This window comes from Heptranchias perlo, chromosome 3, assembly GCF_035084215.1.
Source record: "Heptranchias perlo isolate sHepPer1 chromosome 3, sHepPer1.hap1, whole genome shotgun sequence".
NCBI classification, from domain to species: domain Eukaryota; kingdom Metazoa; phylum Chordata; class Chondrichthyes; order Hexanchiformes; family Hexanchidae; genus Heptranchias; species Heptranchias perlo.
In genome coordinates, this window is record NC_090327.1 from 85202153 (window position 1) to 85227422 (window position 25270).

Genomic DNA, 25270 nt, shown 5'->3' on the forward strand with positions numbered 1-25270 from the left:
TATTAAAAATGTGCCAATGCTCCTGCTCCTGATTGCCATCCAGTGATCCTTCCTAGAAAGTGCACGTGTGTGGACTCCTCCCTCCTGTTGTGAGCAAAACACCTCTTCCACTACTAGGCAAAGTGGGATAACCGTGTAACCACTTTATGTTCCCATTTAATGTGTTGTCCCACAAACAATATCTGGCAGTGGCATCTTTAGGAATTTTCTTTTTAGCAAGGACCCCTTACTCGTGTGTCATGGTACTTTTTGGCACTAGGGGCAAGAGAACATTTTGGACTTGGCTCCGCTCTTTAAACAGTTAGCTGTTTGACTTGAAATTGATAGTTTTCTTTATTTAATAGTACTTTGTGGTATTTTACTTTCTTTACAGCACAGCAATGAAAAGTTTTACAGTTACTTTAGTGAAAATACCATTTTTAAAAGGTATCAAATAAGGATCAAAATTGTTTAATGTATACAGTAAAAAAATCTAATCTAAAACAGATTTTATCTTTATTTAACAACATTGTCAATTATCCACAATTTTGCACACAATCCATCAATTTCCACACAGATTTTCTTTAAAACATCAAGAAACCAAAGTAATGGACCAAATGCAGGACAACACCATGGTTGTAAATAATGAGAAAAGACTAGGTAAATTAGGAAATAGTTACCATGTGATACCAATTGTTTCCTGCTCAAATAAAAAGTTTTCATTAATCACAGAATTAATCTGACCAATCAGATTTTTATACTAAAGATCACGGCATGGTCCCATTACTATAGTCATGCGACAACAATCAAAATATTACAGCAAATCATCAGACTTATGACAGCAGATCTAAACCAAGGCTCCAATACATATTAGCTGTATATTTACATACCAGGGAAAGGAACGAGGAAGAAGGATTACTTCTCAGCAGTACTTCTTCCCCAAATTTAGAAATTGATACGATTAATCCTAAATCTATTGGTAACAGAGGGCCAAATTTCACCAAACTGAAGTACAGATTTTGTGATTAAGAGCTTTGAGATAAAGAGTAATGCCCCAAAAATTTAAAGCTAGAAACTCCCACTGCCTCTCGGCAAGAAAACTTGGCATTTCAAAAATGTTTATAATCTCTTATTGTTTGCAAATTTGCTGAGAGGAAGCTGATGATATTGTTATCTGGGTATCTTGATGCAATAACCAGTTCTTCGGCCAGTCTGCGGTATTCAGGACAAGTTCACTAAACTGTTTAACCTTGATGATGGGAAGTTTTAAGAAACGATAATCCGGGACAAAATTAATAGTCATTTGGACAAGTGTGGATTAATAAAGGAAAGCCAGTATGGATTTGTTAAAAGCAAATTGTGTTTAACTAACTTGATTGGGTTTTTTGATGAGGTAACAAAGAGGGTTGATGAGAGCAATTTGGTCGATGTGTATATGGACTTTAAAAAGGCATTTGATAAAATGACACATAATAGGCTCGTTAGCAAAATTGAAGCAAACGGAAAAGGGGCAGTGGCAGCATGGATACAAAATTGGCTAAGTGACAAGAAACAGAGAGTGATGAACGGTTGTTTTTTGGACTGGAGGAAGGGATACAGTGGTGTTTCCCAGGGGTTGGTACTAGGACCACTGTTTTTTTTAAATATATATTAATGACTTGGACTTGGGTGTACAGGGCACAATTTCAAAATTTGCAGAAGACACAAAATTTGGAAGTGTAGTGAACAGTGAGGAGAATAGTAATAGACTCCAAGAGGATATAGATAGGCTGGTGGAATGGGCTGACACGTGGCAGATGAAATTTAACATAGAGGAGTGCAAAGTGATACATTTTGGCAGGAAGAATGAGGAGAGGCAATATAAACTAAATAATACAATTCTAAAGGGAGTGCAGGAACAGATAGACCTGGTGGTATATGTGCACAAATCTTTGAAGGTGGCAGGACAGGTTGAGAAAGCAATTAAAAAAGCATATATTGAACCTTTAAAAAACACTGGTTCAGCCACAACTGGAGTATTGTCCAATTTTGGGCACCACACTTTAGGACGGATGAGAAGGGCTTAGAGAGGGTGCAGAAAAGATTTACTAGAATGTTTCCAGGGATGAGGAACTGCAATTACGTGGATAGACTGGAGATGCTGGGGTTGTTCTCCTTAGAGCAGAGGGTGTTAAGAGGAGATTTGATAGAAGTGTTCAAAATCACAATAGGTTTAGATAAAGTAAATAAAGAGAAACTGTTCCCATTGGCAGAAGGGTCGAGAACCAAAGGACACAGATTGAAGGTGATTGGCAAAAGAACCAAAGGCAACATGAGGAAAAATTTTTTACACAGCGAGCAGTTATGATCTGGAATGCGCTACCTGAAAGGGTGGTGGAAGCAGATTCAATCGTGGCTTTCAAAAAAGGAACTGGATAAACATTTGAAGGGAAAAAAATTACAGGGCTAAGGGGAAAGAGCAGGGGAGTGGGACTAATTGGATTGCTCTTACACAGGGCTGGCATAAGCTCAATGGGCCGAATGGCCACCTTCAGTGCTGTAACCAGTCTATGATTGTCAATTTTTATTTACCAAAAAAAATCAACATGATGTAAAGCAGTTGAAATACATCATCTCACTTGCAGAGCATCACTGCAACAAAAACGATGCAGAATTCTTCTCCTGCCCCAGCTCAAAAAAAGTTTGCCAAACATCTTTTCATTAAAACTATTCCCTTTTACTACATACACTTACCGAATGTTAAGAAGTTAAAATAAAATATAAAACCAGATTATTTTACTATAAGAAATGATTTAGAATATAAATTTCTCCATTAGTTTTCAGTAAAACCAACTGTAATGTAAATGTCATACCTTGTAATCTAAAAAAGTACAAAAGATTCTTTTAAAAAGTCAATACAAAAGTTACTGTACTTCATGTAATAAGTACCATATTTTCTTAACATTAACAACACAAATAGCAGAGGTTCACAAATACTGCAGTATAACAGGTGAAGCTGGTAAAATAAATGGAATATGGAAGCTGAGCAACAAGCTCTCTTAACAGAGTTGGAAGTACAGCATTTATATCAGTTCCATTTCATTTGCACTTTCTCTATTCCAGCAAATATCTCTTTTCATGTATTTTAAAACAAATCATTTACTGATTCCAAGCAACCTGTGTAGGTTTCATTAAGCTATAGTTTCCTGCACTCGAAGGACATAGATTTCCAGATCAGTAGAGAAAGGACTTTGCTAAAATTATTGACAGACTACGTCTCCAAGTGGCTTATTGTACAGGTCCAGAGATTCTCATTATATATTGTCAATATTCATACATGTACTACAATTACAAGACATACCTTTTCAAAAACCACCAATAGACCTAAATGAATAAATGTATTATCAATGCTAACTGAACCATGCGAATTTTAAAAAGACAATTATGATACAGACCTCAAATTGAAACAACTTAAAATTATATATATGGCACTAACATTGTGGCTTGTGCTTTTCTGTGGGCCTATTTGTGTGGGCATAATAGCCACCAACTCTAAATGATCTATGGTAGGAAGTTTACTTCATTTTTATGCTGGTTCGACAAAGGGACAGGATGCATGTTGACTTTGGTGTGTAGACATTACCATTTCGAGAATATAAATTACCCAACATTACTTCAGGACCAGATGTATTTCTGTTACTGCTACAAAAAACATTACTAAGTGATATTTGGTGACTGATGTTAAAGAAGCCTTTGGGTATTTGAATTCCTTTGTGCTAGCAAACCAGTGGTAAAAGTATCATTGTTGCTTGCATTATAAGTATTATACTAGAACTGGCTACAGAATCTGAAATATATTATTCCATTTCTTGGTGTGATCACAAGATAAATATGGATGAGGCAGGCCATTTGGTCCATCTTTATTCATCTATCCTGAGATCCTAATGTTCAGCCATTGTAGAAACCAATTGTTTCTTAAATGATTCCAGGGTCTTTGCCTCCAATTTTCTGAGAGAAAATCTATTCCACATGTTGATCACCGTGTGAAGAATTTCCAAAAATTACCTTTTACTCGTGTGAACCCGTGCCCCCTAGTTCTATTCCTGTAGTTTAAAGTAACATTCTGGATGAACTTTTTTCTATACCTTTAACAATCGTGTATAGTTCTGCTAGGCCATCTCTTAGGTTCCTCCTGTCTACAATGAAGAGCCGAAGTTTCTCCAGTCTTTCCTCATAACTCAGACCCGACACTGGGGATCAGCCTTGTGGGTCTAACCTACACTGCCTCCAGCGTTTGAATGTCTCTTGTCTTTCTTGGTGACCAGATCTGGATGCAGTATTCAAGGTGCAGTCTGACCAGAGCACTATAATGTTTGATTATTACTTCATCTGACTCATATTCTACTGTTTAGGCAATATAGTTAATATTTTCTATTTGCTACTCTGCCTGGTTGGACATGTTTAGTGTCAAGTCTACAAAAGACTCCTAGGTCTTTTTCAGCTTCATTCTTGGCTATTTCAACACCATTCATGAAGCATGCGTGCAATCTATTTTCCCTTCCAATGTGAGTCACTTCACACTTGTCTGCATTAAATTTCATCTGCCATTATTCTGCCCACTTGCATATTTTGTCCAACTCATTTGTAATTTCGGAGGTGCCTCTTCCGATTCCACTGCCCCTCCTAGTTTGGTACCATCTGTAAATTTGACCACTTTGCATAGAATTTCTGAATTCAGTATTGCCCCCCATCTCTGACATAACTCCTTTAACAAGCACTCATTATTTCCTACCCTTAAACAGTTTCTTATCCATTATCAGGATTTACCCTGAATCCCCCCAGCTTTGAGTTTAAGTAATAGCCTTTCATGTGTAACTTCGTCAAAAGCCTTTTGGAACTCAAGGTACACCATGCCATAGGACTAACTACAGTGCACTTATGTCATCACTTCCTCAAAGAAGTCAAATAGGTTGGTTAGACAGGATCTTTTCCTTCGTGGTTCACGCTGACTGCTGTTAACTTGGTTGTACATATGAGCCTTAAGTTTACTCCTGATAGTCCATTATTTCACATGGAATGGAAGTGTGCCTAACTGGTCTGTAGTTACCTATCTCTGTTTTGTCATTCTTTTTGAATATGAAATCCCCATTAGCTGGTTTACAATCTACTGCTACCCCTACCCCCTGTTTAGTGATTTCATTATAATCATCAGTACCTCATAAAACTTCTCCCTTGTCTCTCTCAGCACTCTGGGATAAATACCATCTATCCCGGGGAATTTGTTTTGAGCCCATTTAGCTTGTTTACAACAAAATCACTGATTTTACTTGGAATATCTTTATACAATATTCTGTTTGACAAAGGAATACTTCTGGATAAGGCTCTTCGATGCAGTCATTCTTCAGAATTCATCTAAAAAAACACATTTGTAATGAAAAAAAGAAAAAGAATTTTAAAAAAGTTACCATACAATGGTTGCTTTTACTTGGAGCTGCAATACTTACAAATTTTAAGGAGAGACACTGAAACATGACATTTCTTCATTTAGTCTTGGCTCTCAACACCCTTTACTAATCACTACTTTTAGTTCACAGTGGAGGTGGTGGGGAGGGGTTGTTCTCGTCGTATTTGAGAAAACAAACATGGAATGACGAAAGGTTCTTTGATCCATCAAGTTTCACTTATATGCAACCTGCCCTGTTCTCGACCATTCCCAATTTATTTAATCACTAAGGGAATGTTGACCACTGGTCCCTGGACAATCACATCAATTTTTAAAATAAAAGTTAGCTTTCATAAATTTAATTTATTAAAATTCAAATAATGAATGTCTATCCTGATATTTTATATATTTCATAAATTCTGCTTTATACGGTCAGCATTAGAAATTTTTAGATAGCTTAAGAACAAAGAACAGAATGAGAAAAGGCTATCTAATGTTAATTGTATCCATGTGATTTATATCAATTAGTGGTAATTGTATTCAGGTGGTGCGTATCAATTGGAGACTCTCTTGTATCCATTTATGAGAGCTTATCTAGGGGGTGCACAGCGGGTAATATTGATCTATGAATAAAGGCTTGGAAGCAACTGCAGACCAGGCTCTAGTATTCTATCCTTCACCACCTGGCTATCCAATTTATTACATCTAACGTGTTACTTCAACAGACCAAGTACAAACTAATTTATCGTGGGCTATCTAACTTGTGAAATTTCCTGAGATAATGGTGCTGTAAAAGTTCTTTCTACAGTCCAAAGATAATCAATCAGAACTCCAAACTATTAACTTTATAATTTCTATTAACCTACCCTGGTTGGTTAGTTCCATAATCCCTGAAATATAATAAGTATTGCTTTCCATGCAGTCTTTTATCTCTTTCTAATCTCAGATTACAACATTCAATCCTTGCTGACTAATCTAATCACCTGCAAGGTTTTGCAAAATTCCTCCCAATCGCAAAGGTAATCAAATGAAACTGTAAAACATCCATCTACACTTGCACTCCATTAACTGAACCTGGCCAGTTGCTTTCCAAAGTTGACATTGCCACAATTCCAGCAGCACATTTTGATACCTGGCCGTGGAAATGTGGTGATCCTAAAAATGAGACCAGTCAATGGATGATGTGATTTTTTTTTTTAAAAAGGGAAAAAAGTATTTTTGTTTATAATGTTGTTAAGATTAGATAAAGGTGTATTTTTCAGATAAATGCTGAGGAATAGGGTCATTACAAGGCCCGATCCTGGAGTATTCGCTTTGTAATTAATTGTTCTGCAAACTTTGTTTTTAATGGTTACAGTAAAAAAGCTCAGAACTTGGCAGGAAAGGATAACCTTCAAATTATGGAAACTTATTCAGATCCTTAGATTATTGTTGCAACCTCTTGACTTACACTTTCCAGAAGAAACACCTTGGACCTTTTGGTTCACTTATGTAAAGTGGCAGCAGATACAACAGAATAATGGAATCATTATTGTGATCTGGCACCTAACAGGTACAGCAAATTACATAAGAATGTGGTTTAAGATGCAAAGCAGATGTTCATAGTCAAACTAAGGGCCTAATCTTCCACTTGGGATTAAAAGGCCTTAATGTGGAGGCTGTTGAAGATGGCTAGCATGTGCCAATGTCTGGGAATGCAAAACCCTTACTTAACAAACTATTTACTTGAAGAACCAATCTGGAGGAATTATGCCAGATTTGACTTGAGAATGGCCAAGGCAGATCAATGCTTAGTTCTAACTGCCTGCCTTGTTTGTCAATAGATCACACCATAGATGTGTTGTATCTCTTAAGATGCCTGATTGTGTATTTAAGCCTGAAAGAATAGTGCAAACCACATTGCTCCAATGAGATTACATTAACTGATCCAGCTGGATCGCTAACATCTGTAGGCGGCAGTGATGAGTAGCTTTTGGAGGTGCTGCGCATTGAAGCTGATATGTGGGATGACGGAGTTTCTCCTTAAATATTTCCATTACATCATCCAAGGAACAGTTTTCCTTCAGATAAGTGATCCAACAGCTTAACTAGTAGCTCTTCAGCAAAGCCTGAAATTAGTAGGCAGACAGGCTTCTGGTACAGAACTGGAGGAAGACTACTAGTCATTACAAATGTTCTGTATTGAATAAACCTGATCTGGAGAGTTTGTGCTTTTGTATTATTTGGGCTGCAGTCTCAGTTCTGAAGGTTCATTCCTGGTGCATGGATGGGTTCAGTGAAGGCATCTTGCCTAGAGGTTCACTTTCCAGCACTTTACACATTCTTATCGTCGTCTTTTGGAAAGTAGAAACCAACTTTTCACTCAATGGAAGGCAGCAAAATCCTTCATGATGGATTTCCTGTTAGCAGAGTAACAGCAGGATACTGGTACCAATAGGAGACAAATAACTGAGGATCAGTTCATATAGTGCTTCAGTAGTGCGGAGACTAAATGGTTCTCAAGCCGACAACAGGAAAATCTCTCAAAAAGGGATAGTCACTGTGGTTGCACCCTGTTGAATGATAGACCTAATTCTAATTTATTTGGATCATAAGCAAATGAGAAAGTTAAAGTTTAGATGGTTATTGCTATGAGTATTCATTTTCTAATGATTTTTGTCCCACATAGCTATTACTAATATATCCCCACCAAAAGAGAAATGCTTTTTTTTTTAAACTGTGCACTCAGAGTTCTTTAATTTGTGACAATACACACCATCTTTCCGTCCCCCAAATAAAATTAACTACCAAATATAAAAGTGCTGAGTTCACTCTATAGCATTCTGTAAAGAACACAGATGCACTAATTGCAGCTATTTATTTCTGCAATTTAATTCCAATTACTTTGTGCATAAAAAATAGGCCAACAGAAAAAAAAAATCACCAAGAAACTCCTATTCACACACCCAGAAATAATTTCTCCCTTTTGCTAAAGCTTTATTCAACAGGGATGAAAGCCCTTTTCATTAATGCAGGAGTAGATATAGTCAGGAAATAATTCCTCCTTGCATTTTATTTACAAGGTACCTAGTATAAGAAATGTGAAGCAAGTGATTTTAAAATAAAGGCCTAGAATGTGAGTCTCAGGAGGGCTAAATGATTCTACAGTTAAACTTCAGGGTTATTTATGTTTTGTTTCTGTTGCAATTCATGGATGCTTTCGTAATGGTTCTCTCCCTGTGTGCACAGGGATTGGTTGCCATTCAATTCAGTCTCCTGTTTTGGAGTTGCCTCTTTCAGCGCTCCGACGGATTCATATCCTGGATCAATGTCCTCCCCCACAGCATCTACAGATTCAGTCTGACCTGCAACTCTGGGCTCCCTTTCATAGTCAGTTACGGATGCATATAGATGACTGGTTGTAGACGGACGTCTTCCAGGAGTCACTTCATCGATGCTGGCATATCCACCTTCCTGCTCTGTGTCTGCTTGATACCACTGCTGTGCTGGTTTATTCACAGTGGAGTACATGGCTGCAATCTAGGAAGAAACCATTAGCCAGCATTAGAATTCTAGATGGACAAAACGAGGTACACCAAAAACTAAGATTTTCTTATAGATTTTCGGCCCAATGTGACAGAGTTCAAAAATACCACTTTCCACTCTGGCGCTGACTAAATTTCAACAAGCTCCAAAATACATAGTATTCTTCCACTTGATTGGTATCATTGTATTGTAAAAGCTAAAATCTTAGCTTAATCAAGTGGATAAAGGTACCAGCTATTGCAGCAGTCAGCCTTACTATCTATGATCCATGTAGTGAAACGAAAGCGAGAAAGAGAAAGAAATTGGCTAAAGAGTAGTTAAAGAGTTCAGGCGGCAGATTAATTGGCGATGTATGAATGATTCAACTCAGCAATCTATAGGAAAACTGATGCCGACTTGACTCACTAATGGTTTATTTTTCTGTAAATCCTCAGCTTATCATGCATCTTATTTATACTACTTTTTAAAATCAAACTTTCCATGGTGACACAATGTTGCTCTATGATATATGGTTGTTGTAGTACTGTGGATCACGTGGCAGTGTGTGAGTTCAATGTATAGCCAAACTGGGTGCTGTAAACCTCACAAAGTGCAAGGAATTGTGGAATAAATTATAATGAAAATGAAAAAGAGAAAGGGGTGACTAGAAGAGCATTTGCATGCATGCCAACTGTCAGCATTTCACAAGAAAGATCTGCTTTTCTTTCCCCCCAGATTAGAAATTGGTAGTATTGAAAACATTATTTCAGTGAGCAGTTGATAAATCTATGGAACAGGCTCCCTAGGGAGACGGTGGAAGTACAAAGTGTTGATTCATTCAAATGCAAATTAGATAGATTTATTTCAGAAAATAATATTTTGGAATACACTACATAAGTTATTTGAGACATGACATATGGTAGGTGTAGCATACTTATTTGAGTATTCCTGACAGTGTACATATGGAACAACCAAAGTTTTCAAAATAAAGTTGGGATTGGGGTTTCAGATGTGATGTGCTTTACTTAATTAAAAAAGTTACATTGAAATTGACACTTGAAATCACTGTAGGCTTCAAAATGCCAATAAATGTATCAAATCAGGTGTCAAAATTCAAAGTGTTCTGAAGGGGCATCTCCATAGAAAATAAATCTCATATCTTCAGCACTTACATTCCCTTTCAGTAATTTCCAGATCACCACAACTGTGCTTTAGTGTACTGAAATGAATGTGATGGAATATTGGGCACACTTGCAGATTAAGTTGTAACAAATCCCATGTGTCCCTCTGCATCTCTGTCTATCCCCTTGGCTTCATGGGTACGGTAGCATCGGTCTGGACTAATACTCCAGAGCCATGAGTTCAAATCCCGCCATGGCAGCTGGGGAATTTAAATTCAACTAATTAAATAAAATCTGGAATTAAAAAAAAAACTAGTATCAGTAATGGTGGCCATGAAACTACCGGATTGTCGTAAAAACCCATCTGGTTCACTAATGCCCTTTAGGGAAGGAAACCTGCCGTCCTATATGTGACTCCAGACCCACAGCAATGTGGTTGATTCTTAATTGCCCTCTGAAATGGCCTAGCAAACCACTCAGTTGAACAATCTCGCTACAAGAAGTCATAATAAGAATAAAACCGGACGGATCACCCGGCAACGGACCACTAGGCACCGGACACGACAAAGGCAAACCAAGCCCAGTTGACACTGCAAAGTCCTCCTCACTTGTGCCAAAATTGGGAAAGCTGTCCCACAGACTAGTCAAGCAACAGCCTGACATAGCCATACTCACAGAATCATACCTTTCAGCCAATATCCCAGACGCTTCCATCACCATCAGAGGTGGCGGTACAGTGATAGACAGTCAGGAGGGAAAGCCCTGGAGTCCTCAACATTGACTCCAGACCCCATGAAATCTCATGGCATCAGGTCAAACATGGGCAAGAAAACCTCCTGCTGATTACCACCTATTGCCCTCCCTCAGCTGATGAATCAGTCCTCCTCCATGTTGACCACCACAGTGGAGGAAGCACTGAGGGTAGCAAGGGCACAGAATGTACTCTGGGTGGGGGACTTCAATGTCCATCACCGATAGTGGCTCGGTAGCACCACTACAGACCGAGCTGGCCAAGTCCTGAAGGACATACCTGCAAGACTGGGCCTGCAGCAGGTGGTGAGCGAACCAACACGAGGGAAAAACTTACTTGACCTCGTCCTCACCAATCGACCTGTCACAGATGCATCTGTCCATGACAGTATTGGTAGGAGTGACCACCGCACAGTCATTGTGGAGACGAAGTCCCGTCTTCACACTGAGGACACCATCCAACGTGTTTTTGTGGCACTACCGCCATGCTAAATGGGATAGATTCAGAACAGATCTAGCAGCTCAAAACTGGGCATCCAGGAGGTGCTGTGGGCCATCAGCAGCAGCAGAATTGTATTGCAGCACAATCTGTAACCAGACGACCTGGCATATTCCTCACTCTACCATTACCTACAAGCCAGGGGATCAACCCTGGTTCAATGAGGAGTGTAGAAGAGCATGCCAGGAACAGCACCAGGCGTACCGAAAAATGAGGTGCCAACCTGGTGAAGCTACAACTCAGGACTACATGCATGCCAAACAGCAGAAGCAACATGCTATAGGCAGAGCTAAGCGATTCCACAACCAATGGATCAGATCAGAGCTCTGCAGTCCTGCCACATCCAGTCGTGAATGGTGGTGGATAATTAAACAACTAATGGGAGGAGGAGGCTCTGCAAACATCCCCATCCTCAATGATGGCAGAGTCCAGCATGTGAGTGCAAAAGACAAGGCTGAAGCGTTTGCAACCATCTTCAGCCAGAAGTGCCAAGTGGATGATTCATTTCAACCTCCTCCTGATATCCCCACCATCACAGAGGCCAGTCTTCAGCCAATTCGATTTACTCCTCGTGATATCAAGAAACGGCTGAGTGCACTGGATACAGCAAAGGCTATGAGCCCTGACAACATCCTGACTGTAGTGCTGAAGACTTGTGCTCCAGAATTAGCTGCGCCTCTAGCCAAGCTGTTCCAGTACAGCTACAACACTGGCATCTACCCGACAATGTGGAAAATTGCCCAGGTATGTCCTGTCCACAAAAAGCAGGACAAATCCAATCTGGCCAATTACCGTCCCATCACCCTATTCTCAATCATCAAAGTGATGGAAGGTGTCGTCGACAGTGCTATCAAGCGGCACTTACTCACCAATAACCTGCTCACCGATGCTCAGTTTGGGTTCCGCCAGGACCACTCGGCTCCAGACCTCATTACAGCCTTGGTCCAAACATGGACAAAAGAGCTGAATTCCAGAGGTGAGGTGAGAGTGACTGCCCTTGACATCAAGGCAGCATTTGACAGAGTGTGGCACCGAGTAGCCCTAGTAAAATTGAAGTCAATGGGAATCAGGGGGAAAACTCTCCAGTGGCTGGAGTCATACCTTGCACAAAGGAAGATGGTAGGGGAGGCCAATCATCTCAGCCCCAGGGCATTGCTGCAGGAGTTCCTCAGGGCAGTGTCTTCGGCCCAACCATCTTCAGCTGCTTCATCAATGATCTTCCCTCCATCATAAGGTCAGAAGTGGGGATGTTCGCTGATGATTGCACAGTGTTCAGTTCCATTCGCAACCCCTCAAATAATGAAGAAGTCCATGCCCGCATGCAGCAAGACCTGGACAACATCCAGGCTTGGGCCGACAACTGGCAAGTAACATTCGCGCCAGACAAGTGCCTGGCAATGATCATCTCCAACAAGAGAGAGTCTAACCACCTCCCCTTGACATTCAACGGCATTACCATCGCCGAATCCCTCACCATCAACATCCTGGGGTCACCATTGACCAGAAACTAAACTGGACCAGCCACATAAATACTGTGGCTACAAGAGCAGGTCAGAGGCTGGGTATTCTGCGGCGAGTGACTCACCTCCTGACTCCCCAAAACCTTTCCACCATCTACAAGGCAGGAGTGTGATGGAATACTCTCCACTTGCCTGGATGAGTGCAGCTCCAACAACACTCAAGAAGCTCGACACCATCCAGGACAAAGCAGCCTGCTTGATTCGCACCCCATCCACCACCCTAAACATTCACTCCCTTTACCACTGGCACACCGTGGCTGCAGAGTGTACCATCTACAGGATGCACTGCAGCAACTCACCAAGCCTTCTGTGACAGCACCTACCAAACCAGTGACCTCTACCACCTAGAAGGACAAGGGCAGCAGGCACATGGGAACAAAGCCACCTGCACGTTCCCCTCCAAGTCACACACCATCCTGACTTCGAAATATATCGCCGTTCCTTTGTCGTCGCTGGGTCAAAATCCTGGAACTCCCTTCCTAACAGCACTGTAGGAGAACCTTCACCACATGGACTGCAGCAGTTCAAGAAGGCGGCTCACCACCACCTTCTCAAGGGCAATTAGGGATGGGCAATAAATGCTGGCCTTGCCAGCGACACCCACACCCCATGAATGAATAAAGTCCACGTTCAGTGCTGTTTTTGAGCAGTTAGCTTGTTGCAGCTATGTCAGCTTTTTGAAGATTTCTAGGTTTGCCTGTAAGCATTTGCTAAGTGGACTGTTGCAGTCAATGCCTGCTAGCCATTATCACAGAGGACTAATTTTAAAGTGGTGCCATCATATGTACATTCATGCGACATTTAATGGATCATGTGATTTGGGGAGTCAAAAAGAGATGGATTCAGAATAATTAGTGACAAACTATAGATTTTTCAGTGCATGTGTGATATGTGTCAATATATACTGATGTCTCCACGATGTGTCCTTTGAGAATACATGCTGCAAAGTTGAAGTATGGCACATACGTAATCGCAACTGATTAAAATATAATTTTATTCGAATTTCACAAGGCGTTCCTGCAAAATTATGATTTGGACAAATTAATGCCTACGAAGAAAAGAACAAATACTAACAGAAACAGTTGTTTTGAACTCCAGATGTCAATCTGAAGCTGCTGCTTATTGTTTAATGTAGTTCTGGCTCAGAACTCAAGTGCTGACTTTGCCCTGAAATGTTGGGTTTGCTCAGCATGTGCAGCAGAAATCTAATGCTGTATTTCTTTGGTCAGGCTGGAGCTATATATGTATGCTGGTGACATAAATAGGGAAATATTGCTATGAAAGTAAAAACAAAAAATGCTGGAAACACACAGCAAGCCAGTCAGTAACTGTGGAGAGAACAGACAAGTTATTATTTCAGGTGCAGGTCTTTCTTAAAAGCGCCCCAATTCCTTAACTATTTATACACTCTTTGTCTCTTTCATGTCATAATGTTTCTGTCCATTACTTGACCGAGATAATCTGTTACATCATTTCATTCATGATTCCTCTCTGGGTTTGTCTTTAAAATATCTATTTTCCCCCTTCCCTTTTTCTGATTGTATTAATATGCCTGTCCACCTCTTATTTTTCAGTTTTGAAGGGTCCACATCTGAAACTTTAACTTGTCTGTTCTCTCCATATCTGACTGATATGCCGAGTGTTTCCAGCATTTCCAGGTTTTGTTCCAGATTTCTAGCATCTGCAGTTTATAGATTTTTACTTGCTTTTAAAGTACTTCCCCTACATTCCCTTCCCCTTTGAGTTATGTTTAGCTTCAGATTTCCTAATTGGGTCCCAACTCTCTTCTGATTCCGGTCAAAAAGCTGTTCCACATTCACTTTACCAATTCTAGTCATGACTAAAAAGCATGTCTCCACCTCCTATTCCCCTCATTTTCTTTTAATAATGAGATTTATATGAAAATAACCATAATTCACAGCTCGTTGATTTAAAGGCGAAGGAAATTCTAGGGTGTTTACATTTTGTTTGAAATACCACCCTATTTTATAGAAGAAAATGTAGGCTCATGAGGATTTTGATGAATATGTTTTTTGAAAATATCAGATTTATTGCTGAAATGGAGTCCGTTGAACAGGGTCTCACTTCCTGCAGGAATGCTCTGAAGTCTCTGCTTGGGAGCCTATTCATTAGAAATAGCAAGAGGGGCAACTTCAGACTGGCCTGAGAGATAGGGGCCCTGCTACAGGTCAGGGTTGCACATTTATAGCTTTGAGGTCAGCCTTGGCTCAGGTATAACACTTGCCTCTGAATCAGAAGGTTGAGGGTTCAAGCCCCATTGCAGGACTTAAGCACATAATCTTGACTGGTACTTCAGTGCAGTACTGAGGAAATGCTGCATCATCAGAGATGCTGTCTTTTGGATGAGATGTTAAACTGAGACCCAATCAGCCCTCTCAGGTGGACATAAAAGATTCCAAGGCACTATTAGGGAGTTCTCCTGGAGCCCTGGTCAACATTTATCCCTCAACAAACAACCAGAAACAAATCAGCTGGTCATTTTTCTCATTGCTGTTTTTGGGACCTTGCTGTGTGCAAAATGTCTGTCACATTTGCCTACAAAATAGTGATTATACTTCAAAAGTAATTCATTGGCTGTGAAGCTCTTTAGGACATCCTGAGGGAGTGAAAGGCACTATATGAAATGTAAGTTCCTCCTTCTTTCTTTCTCTGGTCGCACAGCTCTTGAGTTCCAATGTTTCAGAACACACAGGGATGTTCCCCAACGGTGATATCACCTGAGCAGCTTAGATCCAATTAGAGGGTCTTCACATTAGTAAAAAAAACTCATTTTGAAAAATAAATGTTTCTCCTGAGGCCAATATGTTCTACAAAATAGAAAAATACTTCAGTAAAAAGTAATCCCTCCTTCAGACTTTCCTTACCCTTTACAAAATGGTTACAAATTACCAACATGCAATAAGAGCTTTAAATATATTAATAAACACTTGCTATATCCAATGTAATTTTTTAGGATAAAAAACAAGAGAAAATAATTAGACACCTCAGAGACCAAAATTCTTAATAGTAAATATTTCCTTAAAAAATTCTGAATAAATCAATTCAGTTTGAATCCTGTAATTTGAATATATAAAAACAAATATCGATCGCCTTTGTGCTGTTGCAATGTTAGTTGTGCAATTTGTTTGGAACATAAGTTATATTTCACTAACAATTATAAAAGTCAACAGTTTTAATAGAGGAAATTGTACCTATTATCATGCAAATGTGTAATCTTCACTGAAGTGCATGTGTTCCTACCCTCTCCATTCCATTTTATCCTCTCCTGAAGGTGCTGACTCTTGCTAAACTATGTTCCTTTATGGGCTGCCCTTTAATACTTGCCCAAGTGTTCATTCTTCACATCTGATCCAAGATAGAGTGCTGGCAGTCTATTTGACCAGACAGCACATCATGGCTGAACGGAGTTCTGTTCTCACCCAGTGTCCGCTTTCCAGCAGGAGTCACCAGAGAGCATTAAGGAATGGGAACACATGCTGATTTTTTTCCCTTCCTAGATCAGAGATACTGAGGGCAATTAAAGCACCAGCTGCTGCCCCAAAGTGCATGGTTTGCACATTAGAACACTCACTTGCCAACAATGACATCCGCACATACTGTAGGCCAAACTCAGTGAGACAGTGCTTCCAGCCAACAGACTCATTAGATGAGAGTATGGGAAGGAAGTAAAGCTATCATACTATAGTCCCGATTCTTCAACTGGTTTCTGTGACTAGTGAGGATGCCCATCATGAGTGCAGCCTTGCTGAATCATAGGCAATGGTCCCCATTGACTGGGTGGAGGATAGTAAATCAGCTTAGGTCTCGTCACTTTGTTGCTCCAATGACTGTCAATTCACCAACTATTTTTAGATAATTTTATTTTTGCTCCTGAAAGTGATGTCAAATGACCATTGATCATATGGTTATTAGCATCACAACAGATACAATTTCTAGATACCACACAAATGTACAGTATAGCAAATGAACTAGAGAAGGCATAAAATGTAAAAATGTTAACTTGTAGATTTTAAGAAATTTCTCACTGGGTATGCTGTATTTAATATGAATTCCTTATTACTATGCAAATAACTTTTCTTTCGAGGTTCCTGCCAGGCTATGTTAAAACTCTGTCATTAAATGGCAACCAAAAATAGCTGATGTGAGATAGTTTGGTAAATGCAAAGGACCACAGATCCACAGTTCAAAGAATAATTCAAAGTTCTTAACTAACATCAGCAAATACACAAAATTAATCACAGCAGCCCAGCAGATAGAGAGCTCTAAACAGCAGGTACTGGAAAAACTAGCATTTAATTCCATATACTTGTATATGTTAATTGTTTAAAAAAAAATGCTTTAATTTTTTTTGAAGAATTACATAATACATACAATATGGAAAAAAGGGAATTTAAAAAGCATAAATTTTGATAAAACAAGCACAACATTGAAGGTGTAGACTGCATAAGAGCAGTGAAATATTACCCACCTCAGCCTGTGTCAATGCTGGATCCTCATCTTGAAACTTGTAGCTTGGTGCCTGAAAAACAAGTGGCACTTTTTTAAAATAAAAAGTTCAATATTTTTAAAAACTTACAATAACTAGGTGGCAGAAACTAGGTTTAGAGCCAATGCAGATTTTTTCCATTTTGTTGATCTTTGAAAATGCATTTTTTGTACATTATGTTATGACAGATTCTACTTATAACTTATACAAAAAGAGAAACCATCAAAATCTCCAGGATGGAAGAGACCATAAGGCAGATTTTTAAACTTGCTGCCTGGGCATAAAACAGGCGCTGAGGATCGAAATCAATGGAAATGAAAATAACGCAATTTCTGTAATGGACAGCCAATCCACAATGCTGGTTTTACACCTGAGCGACAAGTTAAAAATCTACCCCCATAGGTCCAGAAAGTCCCACTTTGTCCTAACAGTTCTATCCAATTACATGTTTCTTGTCAAAATACTTGTCTAATTTTGCCATGAAGAAATCTAAGCTACTTGCTTCTACCTCAGTAAAGTATTTCAATAACCAGCTCCCCTCTCGGTAATGTTCCTTTAAGTTCATACTGAATCTACTCCTTAGCTTAAAGTCATGTTACCTTGTTTAGCTATCTTTTGCCAATACAATTAGCCCTGACTGATTTTCTACATACCTGAGCCATATTATTTTAAATAACTCACTTGTATCCCTCCTACAGTCTACTTTCCAATAACAGTCCAGGACCTTTGGGTCCATCTTCATAGGTTTTATTCTCCAGCCCCCTCACCACATTAGAGATTTTTTATACCATAGCTAGCTTAGTTATGTCCTTTCTGTAGTGTGGGTTCCAAAACTGTACATAATACTTTAGATGGTAACTGGCCAATGCCTAATAATCATATGTCACCTCCTATGACTCCCTCTCCATTCATTTGCTTATCCAACCCAACATCCCAATCGCTTTTTGGATCGCTGCCAGCCATTGACTTGATGTCCTGAAGGACTTATCTACTGTGACCCCACTATTCATTTCCTGATCTGTCTTGATTAGTAATTTCTCATTAATTGGGTAATCTCTCTATTTGTTCCTCTGCTTTTGTCCCCAAGTGAATGATTTCATAATTATCCACATTAAACTCACTTCCCCAAACAGTCTAGGTCTTCCTGAAGCTTTTCCCCTCCACTACCAAATTAAGCACGCCTGCTATTTGGATGTTATCCTCAAACTTTGAGATGAAGTAACTTGTACCCGTTGTCAAATCATTTTGGAGTACTAGTCCCAACACCAAGCTTTGTGGTACTTCACTCTTCATATCTCTCCAATTAGAATATTTCCATTTACCCATCTTCTGTCTTTTATTGCTGAGCAGATTTTCAATCATTTTCAGCACACGCCACCAACACCATGTCTGCCAATTTTATGGATTTGTTTTCTATTATGTTTGAGTCTTGTCTGCCCTTCATATCCTAGATATTCTGGTTTCCATATTTTGGATTACTCTCATAGGCAAGTCTTACAACCATGAATATTTTTACTGACTGATGTCCAGAGGAATTTTGATAGCGTACTCAGGGAAATGAGCAGAAAACCTTTAATGGCTCTAGCCCGTGCCTCCACGGGATTCTGCTTGCATCTTCCAAGAACGGGCAGACTATCACAACACCAGAATTCAATTTATGCTTTGTAATCATCTTCCGTTAAATTCCTTTGGCAGTCACAGATAAATAACAGTAATATTAGTATGGTACAAGGGATATAATAAATGGCTCACAATATCTATTCTAAACTATATATTTTATTATTGACTTTTATATATGCTTCCATTCTTGACTCACTGATTTGAATAGCTTAGGTTCATTAAAGCCCCCCAAAAAATAGTTGCCATTGCTTTGTGGATTTGAATAATTGTCATCTAAATTCAAAAGTATCCATTCATCATACACGTAACTGAACAAAGCACAGTTGTTTGTGTTTGAATTGTATGGCTTCGGTCCGCCCTGAAGCTATCTGCTTGGAGACAAAACTGAACTGTCCTTGCAACATCTGCATCAATTTAGTCTGGCTGTTTTTTTAGCTCCTTATTTATTGTAACTGAATTAAAGGGATCTCTACAAATCTAAAATTAGACAAACATGCTTCATTTTTGCCATAGGTATCATGACAATCTCTACAAAAATGTGAGCATATCACATCTGTGCTCTTGTCTGTATTCACATCTTTGTTACTTCATCAAAAAATTCTATTAAATTTCTCTGGCATGGCTTCCCATTTGTAAATCCAAACTGACACTTTCCAACGAATTCATATTTCTCCAAGTCTTCCTACTACTTTGACCTGGACAATTGATTCTGGAATTTTATTACCTGGATTCCTCCCAATTCTCTTTTTTAAATAAGTCACTACATTTGTCCTTCTTCAGTCATCCTATATTACCCTTTCCTAGCAAATTCCCAAATATTTCTGCTAGTTATGTTGCTGGAACATCACAGACTTCTTTCAAAACCCTTGGGTGACTCCCTTCTGGCCCAGGTGCTTTACTGCCTTCGATCTTACTCAAGTCTCCAGCTACCAATTTAGTAGTAATACTAATTTTATTACAACCCTCAGTCAATTTAAAATATTTTTAAGTCATCCTTCTTGACCACTCTGCAGCCTAACATGGCGCAACTACACCATCCTCCTTCAATGTCTCTCTTCCAGTGTCCAGCTGAGTGGCATTGCCCACACTTCATTCTTCTCCTACCTATCCAGTCATAGCCAGAGCATCCACAGCAATGGCCTCTCTTGCCCCTTTATCTCTGGTGTCTCCCAGGATCTATCCTTGGCCTCATCTGCATGCTGCATCTCGGTGACATCATCCAAAGACATGTCGTCAGGTTTCACATCTATGCTGACACAGCTGTACCTCTCCCCACCACCTCTCTTGACCCCTCCACTGCCTGTGTTGTCAGACTGCTTGTCCGATATCCAGTCCTGGATGAGCTTCAATTTCCTCCAGTTAAATATTGGGAAGATCGAACGCATCGTCTTCGGCCCGTCACAAACTCTGTATCCTAACCCAAACAGAGTCTCGCCCATTCATCACCTCTGTGCTCACTGACCTACATTGGGGGACCGGGAACCAACGTCTCCAATTTAAAATTCCCATCCTAGTGTTCAAATCCCTTGTTGGCCTCACTGCTCTCCAGATCTGTAACCTCCTTCAAGCCTCTTAGAACTCTGCTCGAAAGGCTGAATGGCATACTCCTGTTCCTAAGTTCCTTCTTGTGCCCTTAAGGAGAGTGCAGTTATGAGCAGAATTTTTTTTTTGCTTCCCAGCCATTCTACAGGGTGCCAGTTGAAACCATTAGTTGAGATTTCACACTGGAAGTCATTTGATTCTAGTTTGGGTCAAACAACTAATTCAAATAACATTGAATTATCTTTATATTTCTTTTAGATTAACTACAAAGATAAAAAGCTAATAATTATCCAATGAACGCTTTGGAAATAAATATGGATGCTCTGACTTGGCAAGTAGAACGCTACTTGCCATTTTTATAGTTTGCAAAGCTTTAATTCTGAAGCATCTTCCTTCTTTACCTGTACATGACAAGTCCTAGATGATGCAGTATTTTAAAGATGGTTAACATTAAGCCGATCACCAGTGGATAGCGGTTGGGGAAAAATGACCCGTCTTCTGCACCGAAGATGATAGTACTGATTTTCAGAAGCAATAAACTTTGCTGATGTTATGATGCACGTTTCTTCAAAATGTCATATGTTTTGTTCTCTCTGAAGCTAGGATCCTTCAGCTGTCGTATTAGAATTATATTGTGTTTTCATAACTTTGCAAAGCATTTATTAGATCAACAGTGATGGTCTGAAAATAGTACACTATTTATTTAACCTTGTGTAAACTTTTAAATAAAAATACGCTTAGGATCAAAACCAGTACCTGCATTGAGAGATGGAAAAGAAAATGGAGGAACTTACTACAACCACCAGTGCTACTCTGCAGCTGATCTGATGCCAACACTTGACTTACAATGAGTCGACAGAAATAATTTTAACATCTGCCAGTGGTCAAAGGGGACCTGATCTGCATTTAAGAAAAATACTAGACACTCACTCAATCTTCTACTCAGAGCTCTAAATCATGTTTTCCCATGATGCATAGAAACGGCATTATCTTTAATTTCCTTTCATGCAATATATTCTGGGCTGGATGAAATTTGGAGGAATATTATACAAAAATTTGCAAATAATTTTGGCTTGTAATCAAAACAATTTAATTCTTTCAAGCTTCCTGACAAATTACTTCTAATAGCAATTAAAGAAGGAACTTGCATTTATATAGCACCTTTCATGACTTCAGGACATCCCAAAGCTGTTTTGTAAGCAAGCACAACAATTTGTACACAAGGTCCCACAAACCGTTCTGAGATAAATGACTAGGTAATCTGTTTTTTGGTGGTGTTAGTTGAGGGATAAATGTTGGCCAAGACACCAGGGGAACTCACCTGCTCATCTCTGAATAGTGTCATGGGATCCTTTACATCCACCTGAGCAGGCAGATGAGGGTTGGGTTTAACATCTCACCTGAAAGACAGCACCTCTGACAATGCAGAACTCCCTCAGTACTGCACTGAAGTGTTAGCCTAGATTATGCGCTCAAGTCCTGTAGTAGGGTTTGACTTGTAATCTTGACTCAGAGGTAAGAGTGCCAGCACTGAGCCAAGTTGACATTACTAATGAACATACTTGTCAGTAAATGTATATATCATTAAATCAATTTTAATATGATAAATTGTTAGAAAATATACTAAATGTATTTAATAGCACATCAATCATAAACCTGTTGGGCCGAATGACCTGTACGCTCTATGTAATGAGCATTTATAAACAGAAAAGATCCATCAGTCAGGAATGTGTGGACAGGAGCATCCATTTTCTTAATATTATGGTAATTGAAAAGTAAGTTTGGCATTTTCAAACCAGGCTAGAGTTATATTGTACCTAATACAAACTCAAATGCACCCTACAGAGTGTCTCACTCTACTTTAGTGTCCTTCTATACGTTTGCTTGAATCTACCTCACACTGACACATTAGTGGCAGTATATTGTATTCCGGTCTCTATCATAACCTGTCAGACAAAGATGATCTTGTATTTTGTAAGGTTAGTCTGGAGTTTTGCAGAAAATATTTTATTAAAGTATCAAGCTGGTAACTAATACGGTACTCTTGCAAGTGGCCAAGAGGAATAAAGCTCGATATTTTCATGTAAATCAGTGAACCTGCTGGTGTTTGTTAAAACACTTTGAACATAGTACAGCACAATGAAGTATTAGAGCAGATTACTCAGCTCGTTAGCTAATTCAGGATGACACTTGAAAGACAAATTATCAGGGGGGAAAAAAATTACTCTATCCCCTCAATAGATACATTAAACTTATTCAAATTAAATGAAGCTATAATTTTTGCAGCTTAAAGTTTAGAACACAAGAACCAAATTGTGAAGAAGGATTAATAGCTACTCAATGAAACGAGGACTGATTAAAACCGATAGCATCAATCAAGACCATTATGGCACTCGCCTCTGGACAGAACTCCTCTTCAGTGATATAAAAGATAGCTATCTATTCAAACGTGTTACAGCATTTTATTATTTATTGAGAGCAAGTCTGTCATTTATTAGTGTCAGCTCTTACATTGCTGTAATGTAGGCTGCCACATAGATTACAAAATTTAGGGCATGTGCATCAAAAATCTGGCCTTAACTAAAACTAAATGAAAATTTACATGGGGCTAAAACGAACAGATGGAAAATCATGAGGGGAAGCGGGGGTGTAAATAAGACTGAATTCCCGACATGTGCTCCCAGCAGAGCTCTGCACCAGGAATGCTAGAGATGAAAATTTACCATACGTAGTAACTGTGGGTGAATGGACAACAGAACTAACTTGCAGTTTTCCTTAATAATGACATGTTTTCATGTACAGGATCTACCACTAAGGTCCACAAACACAAAACAGAACATTCTAATGTAATACTGACTCCCCATTACAACGTGCAGCCCTTGTTATTTTACAGATAACATGTTCACACCAGGGAATGCCTTGTGGGAATAATGGACTTTTTTTTTTAAAAGCACCTTTGTGAAACCAAAAGAAAAAATTGGAGCTCCCTACTGCAAACATTTAAATGACCGTAGACTTATCAAGAAGCTTAATCCAAATAGATTAGGATACAAGCCCAATACCTTAGTTTGGCTTCACCTATTTAAAACCCTTATTCATGACAGATCTACTTAGCTGAAATTGGCCAGTTTACAATGTGGTTTTGCTAGTTAGACCAGGAAGGATACTATTGTCATGTAAGAAAAAGGATTAACAAAGTTTAGTATAGTTACAATAAACCAGGTACATAAGAAGGTATATACAAGAAAGCAAATAGCATGTAAAATACAATAAGTGCTAATAAAAGAATTTTAATTATGGGCATGGTTCTTAACCACTCCCAAGATGGCCAGTCACCTAAATCTGCCTGCCAGTCATAAACAGTTGTGATCATGTGACCAGCTACAGTTGAAAGAAAGTGCTGTTAAGTGTCATTTTGATCCAGCCAAGAGTGACAAGAGGCCTTGCAGGGGGAAATAAAACAGGCAAAGTGCTTGGGCGGGCAGACAGAGATGTTGGATGGAAGAGAAGGTAAACACATTTAGAAAAGCAACACAGTCAACCCACTACAATTTGCTACTTGGGAGCCAGCCAAAATGCACATTATAGTGAGATACACAACATCTCAGGAGAAGCAGCGTGGGCCCATTAAAGGGGCTGGGAAGAAGTGCTCTAATAATGATGTTTGAAAACACTTCAAGTCCATTACTGAAGCCGAGAAGAGTCATTTCTGCAATAAGCTGATGGTATTTCTCAGTCTGTTGTGAATTTGAACACCAGGCTGCCTTTTCCTTTGCAGCTTGGTTTACGGTCTTCTACAAAACCAGCACCACTAGCTGCAAAATAAATCGAACGCGTTAATGTGCATGTGGCACTGAATGCTATTCTCTAGCAGAAATAAGCTCAGAAGTACAGTAAACCCTGCAATGGAAATAGACAACAATTGTGAAAAAAAACTCAAACTTGTAATGACATTTTGGAGTCGATTTTAAAACCCCCCTCGCCCGATGAGAATAGTGCATGGGAGGGGTTAAGATTAGGCTGAGTCCACTGCTTCTGCCCGGCGACATCTTATCTTAACCGACTTTGAAGTCAGCCGAGGCTTCTACTGCAGGCAGGCAGGCAGGGGGCCTAATTTAAATTTAAAAGTCACGGCCCGATGACATCATCAGTGCAGCAATGTGATTTTTACGAAGACTAGGGGGAGGCCTGCCTGGTGCCAAAGTCGCCTCAATTCCCGCTCGCTGGCCTGGACATCATTCCCGCCGGCTATGAGTGGGAGACCAATTTCAAAATATTCAAATATGGCTCTTAAGTTAAAATCAGCCAGGCTTCGCTTCCATCACTGCCGGGTGCACCATCCACTTCAGACCTGTCACACACTGTGCCCGACCCACTTTTAAAATCGGGGCCTTTCTCTCTCAAGAATCTAGCAGACCTAAATATAAATATTTATATGGCTATAATTTGATGTTAAAAAAACAAAACCATGAAAATAAATTTACATATATTTTATATAAAACAGCTGTAATATTTCAGATCCAATGTCCTGATTTGCCCATATAAACATAAATGGTTTTAGATTCCCTGAATTATTTTGTTGGCCCTGAACAATTACATTTTGTGGGTCCTGAGTAATTAAAGAACTCCACATATCTTTCATTAATCATTCTATTCTGGCAGTGACTACAGAAGTACTTGATTACCACTCAGTAAAAACATAATTAACAATATGGGAGGGATCTTTAAATCAAAAGTGCAGCAAACACAATTGTTGTAATGTAAGAAAAACCATGGTGCTTTCCGTGAAGATACCATCAGGTTGTG

At 39.3% G+C, this 25270-nt stretch overlaps 1 protein-coding gene across 3 annotated transcripts in view; it reads right to left on the reverse strand.

The window, feature by feature from the left end:
* Positions 1 to 478: 478 nt before the first annotated feature.
* Positions 479 to 25270, reverse strand: part of pag1 (phosphoprotein membrane anchor with glycosphingolipid microdomains 1) — a 161677-nt gene continuing 136885 nt past the window's right edge. For all 3 annotated transcript variants that reach the window (XM_067980702.1, XM_067980703.1, XM_067980704.1), the window contains exons 7-8: positions 17285 to 17335; positions 479 to 8920 (exon numbers count right to left, since the gene is read on the reverse strand). In XM_067980702.1, coding sequence (XP_067836803.1) covers positions 8549 to 8920; positions 17285 to 17335 — 423 coding nt within the window. In that variant the 3' untranslated portion in view covers positions 479 to 8548. The remainder of the gene's footprint in view (positions 8921 to 17284; positions 17336 to 25270) is intronic.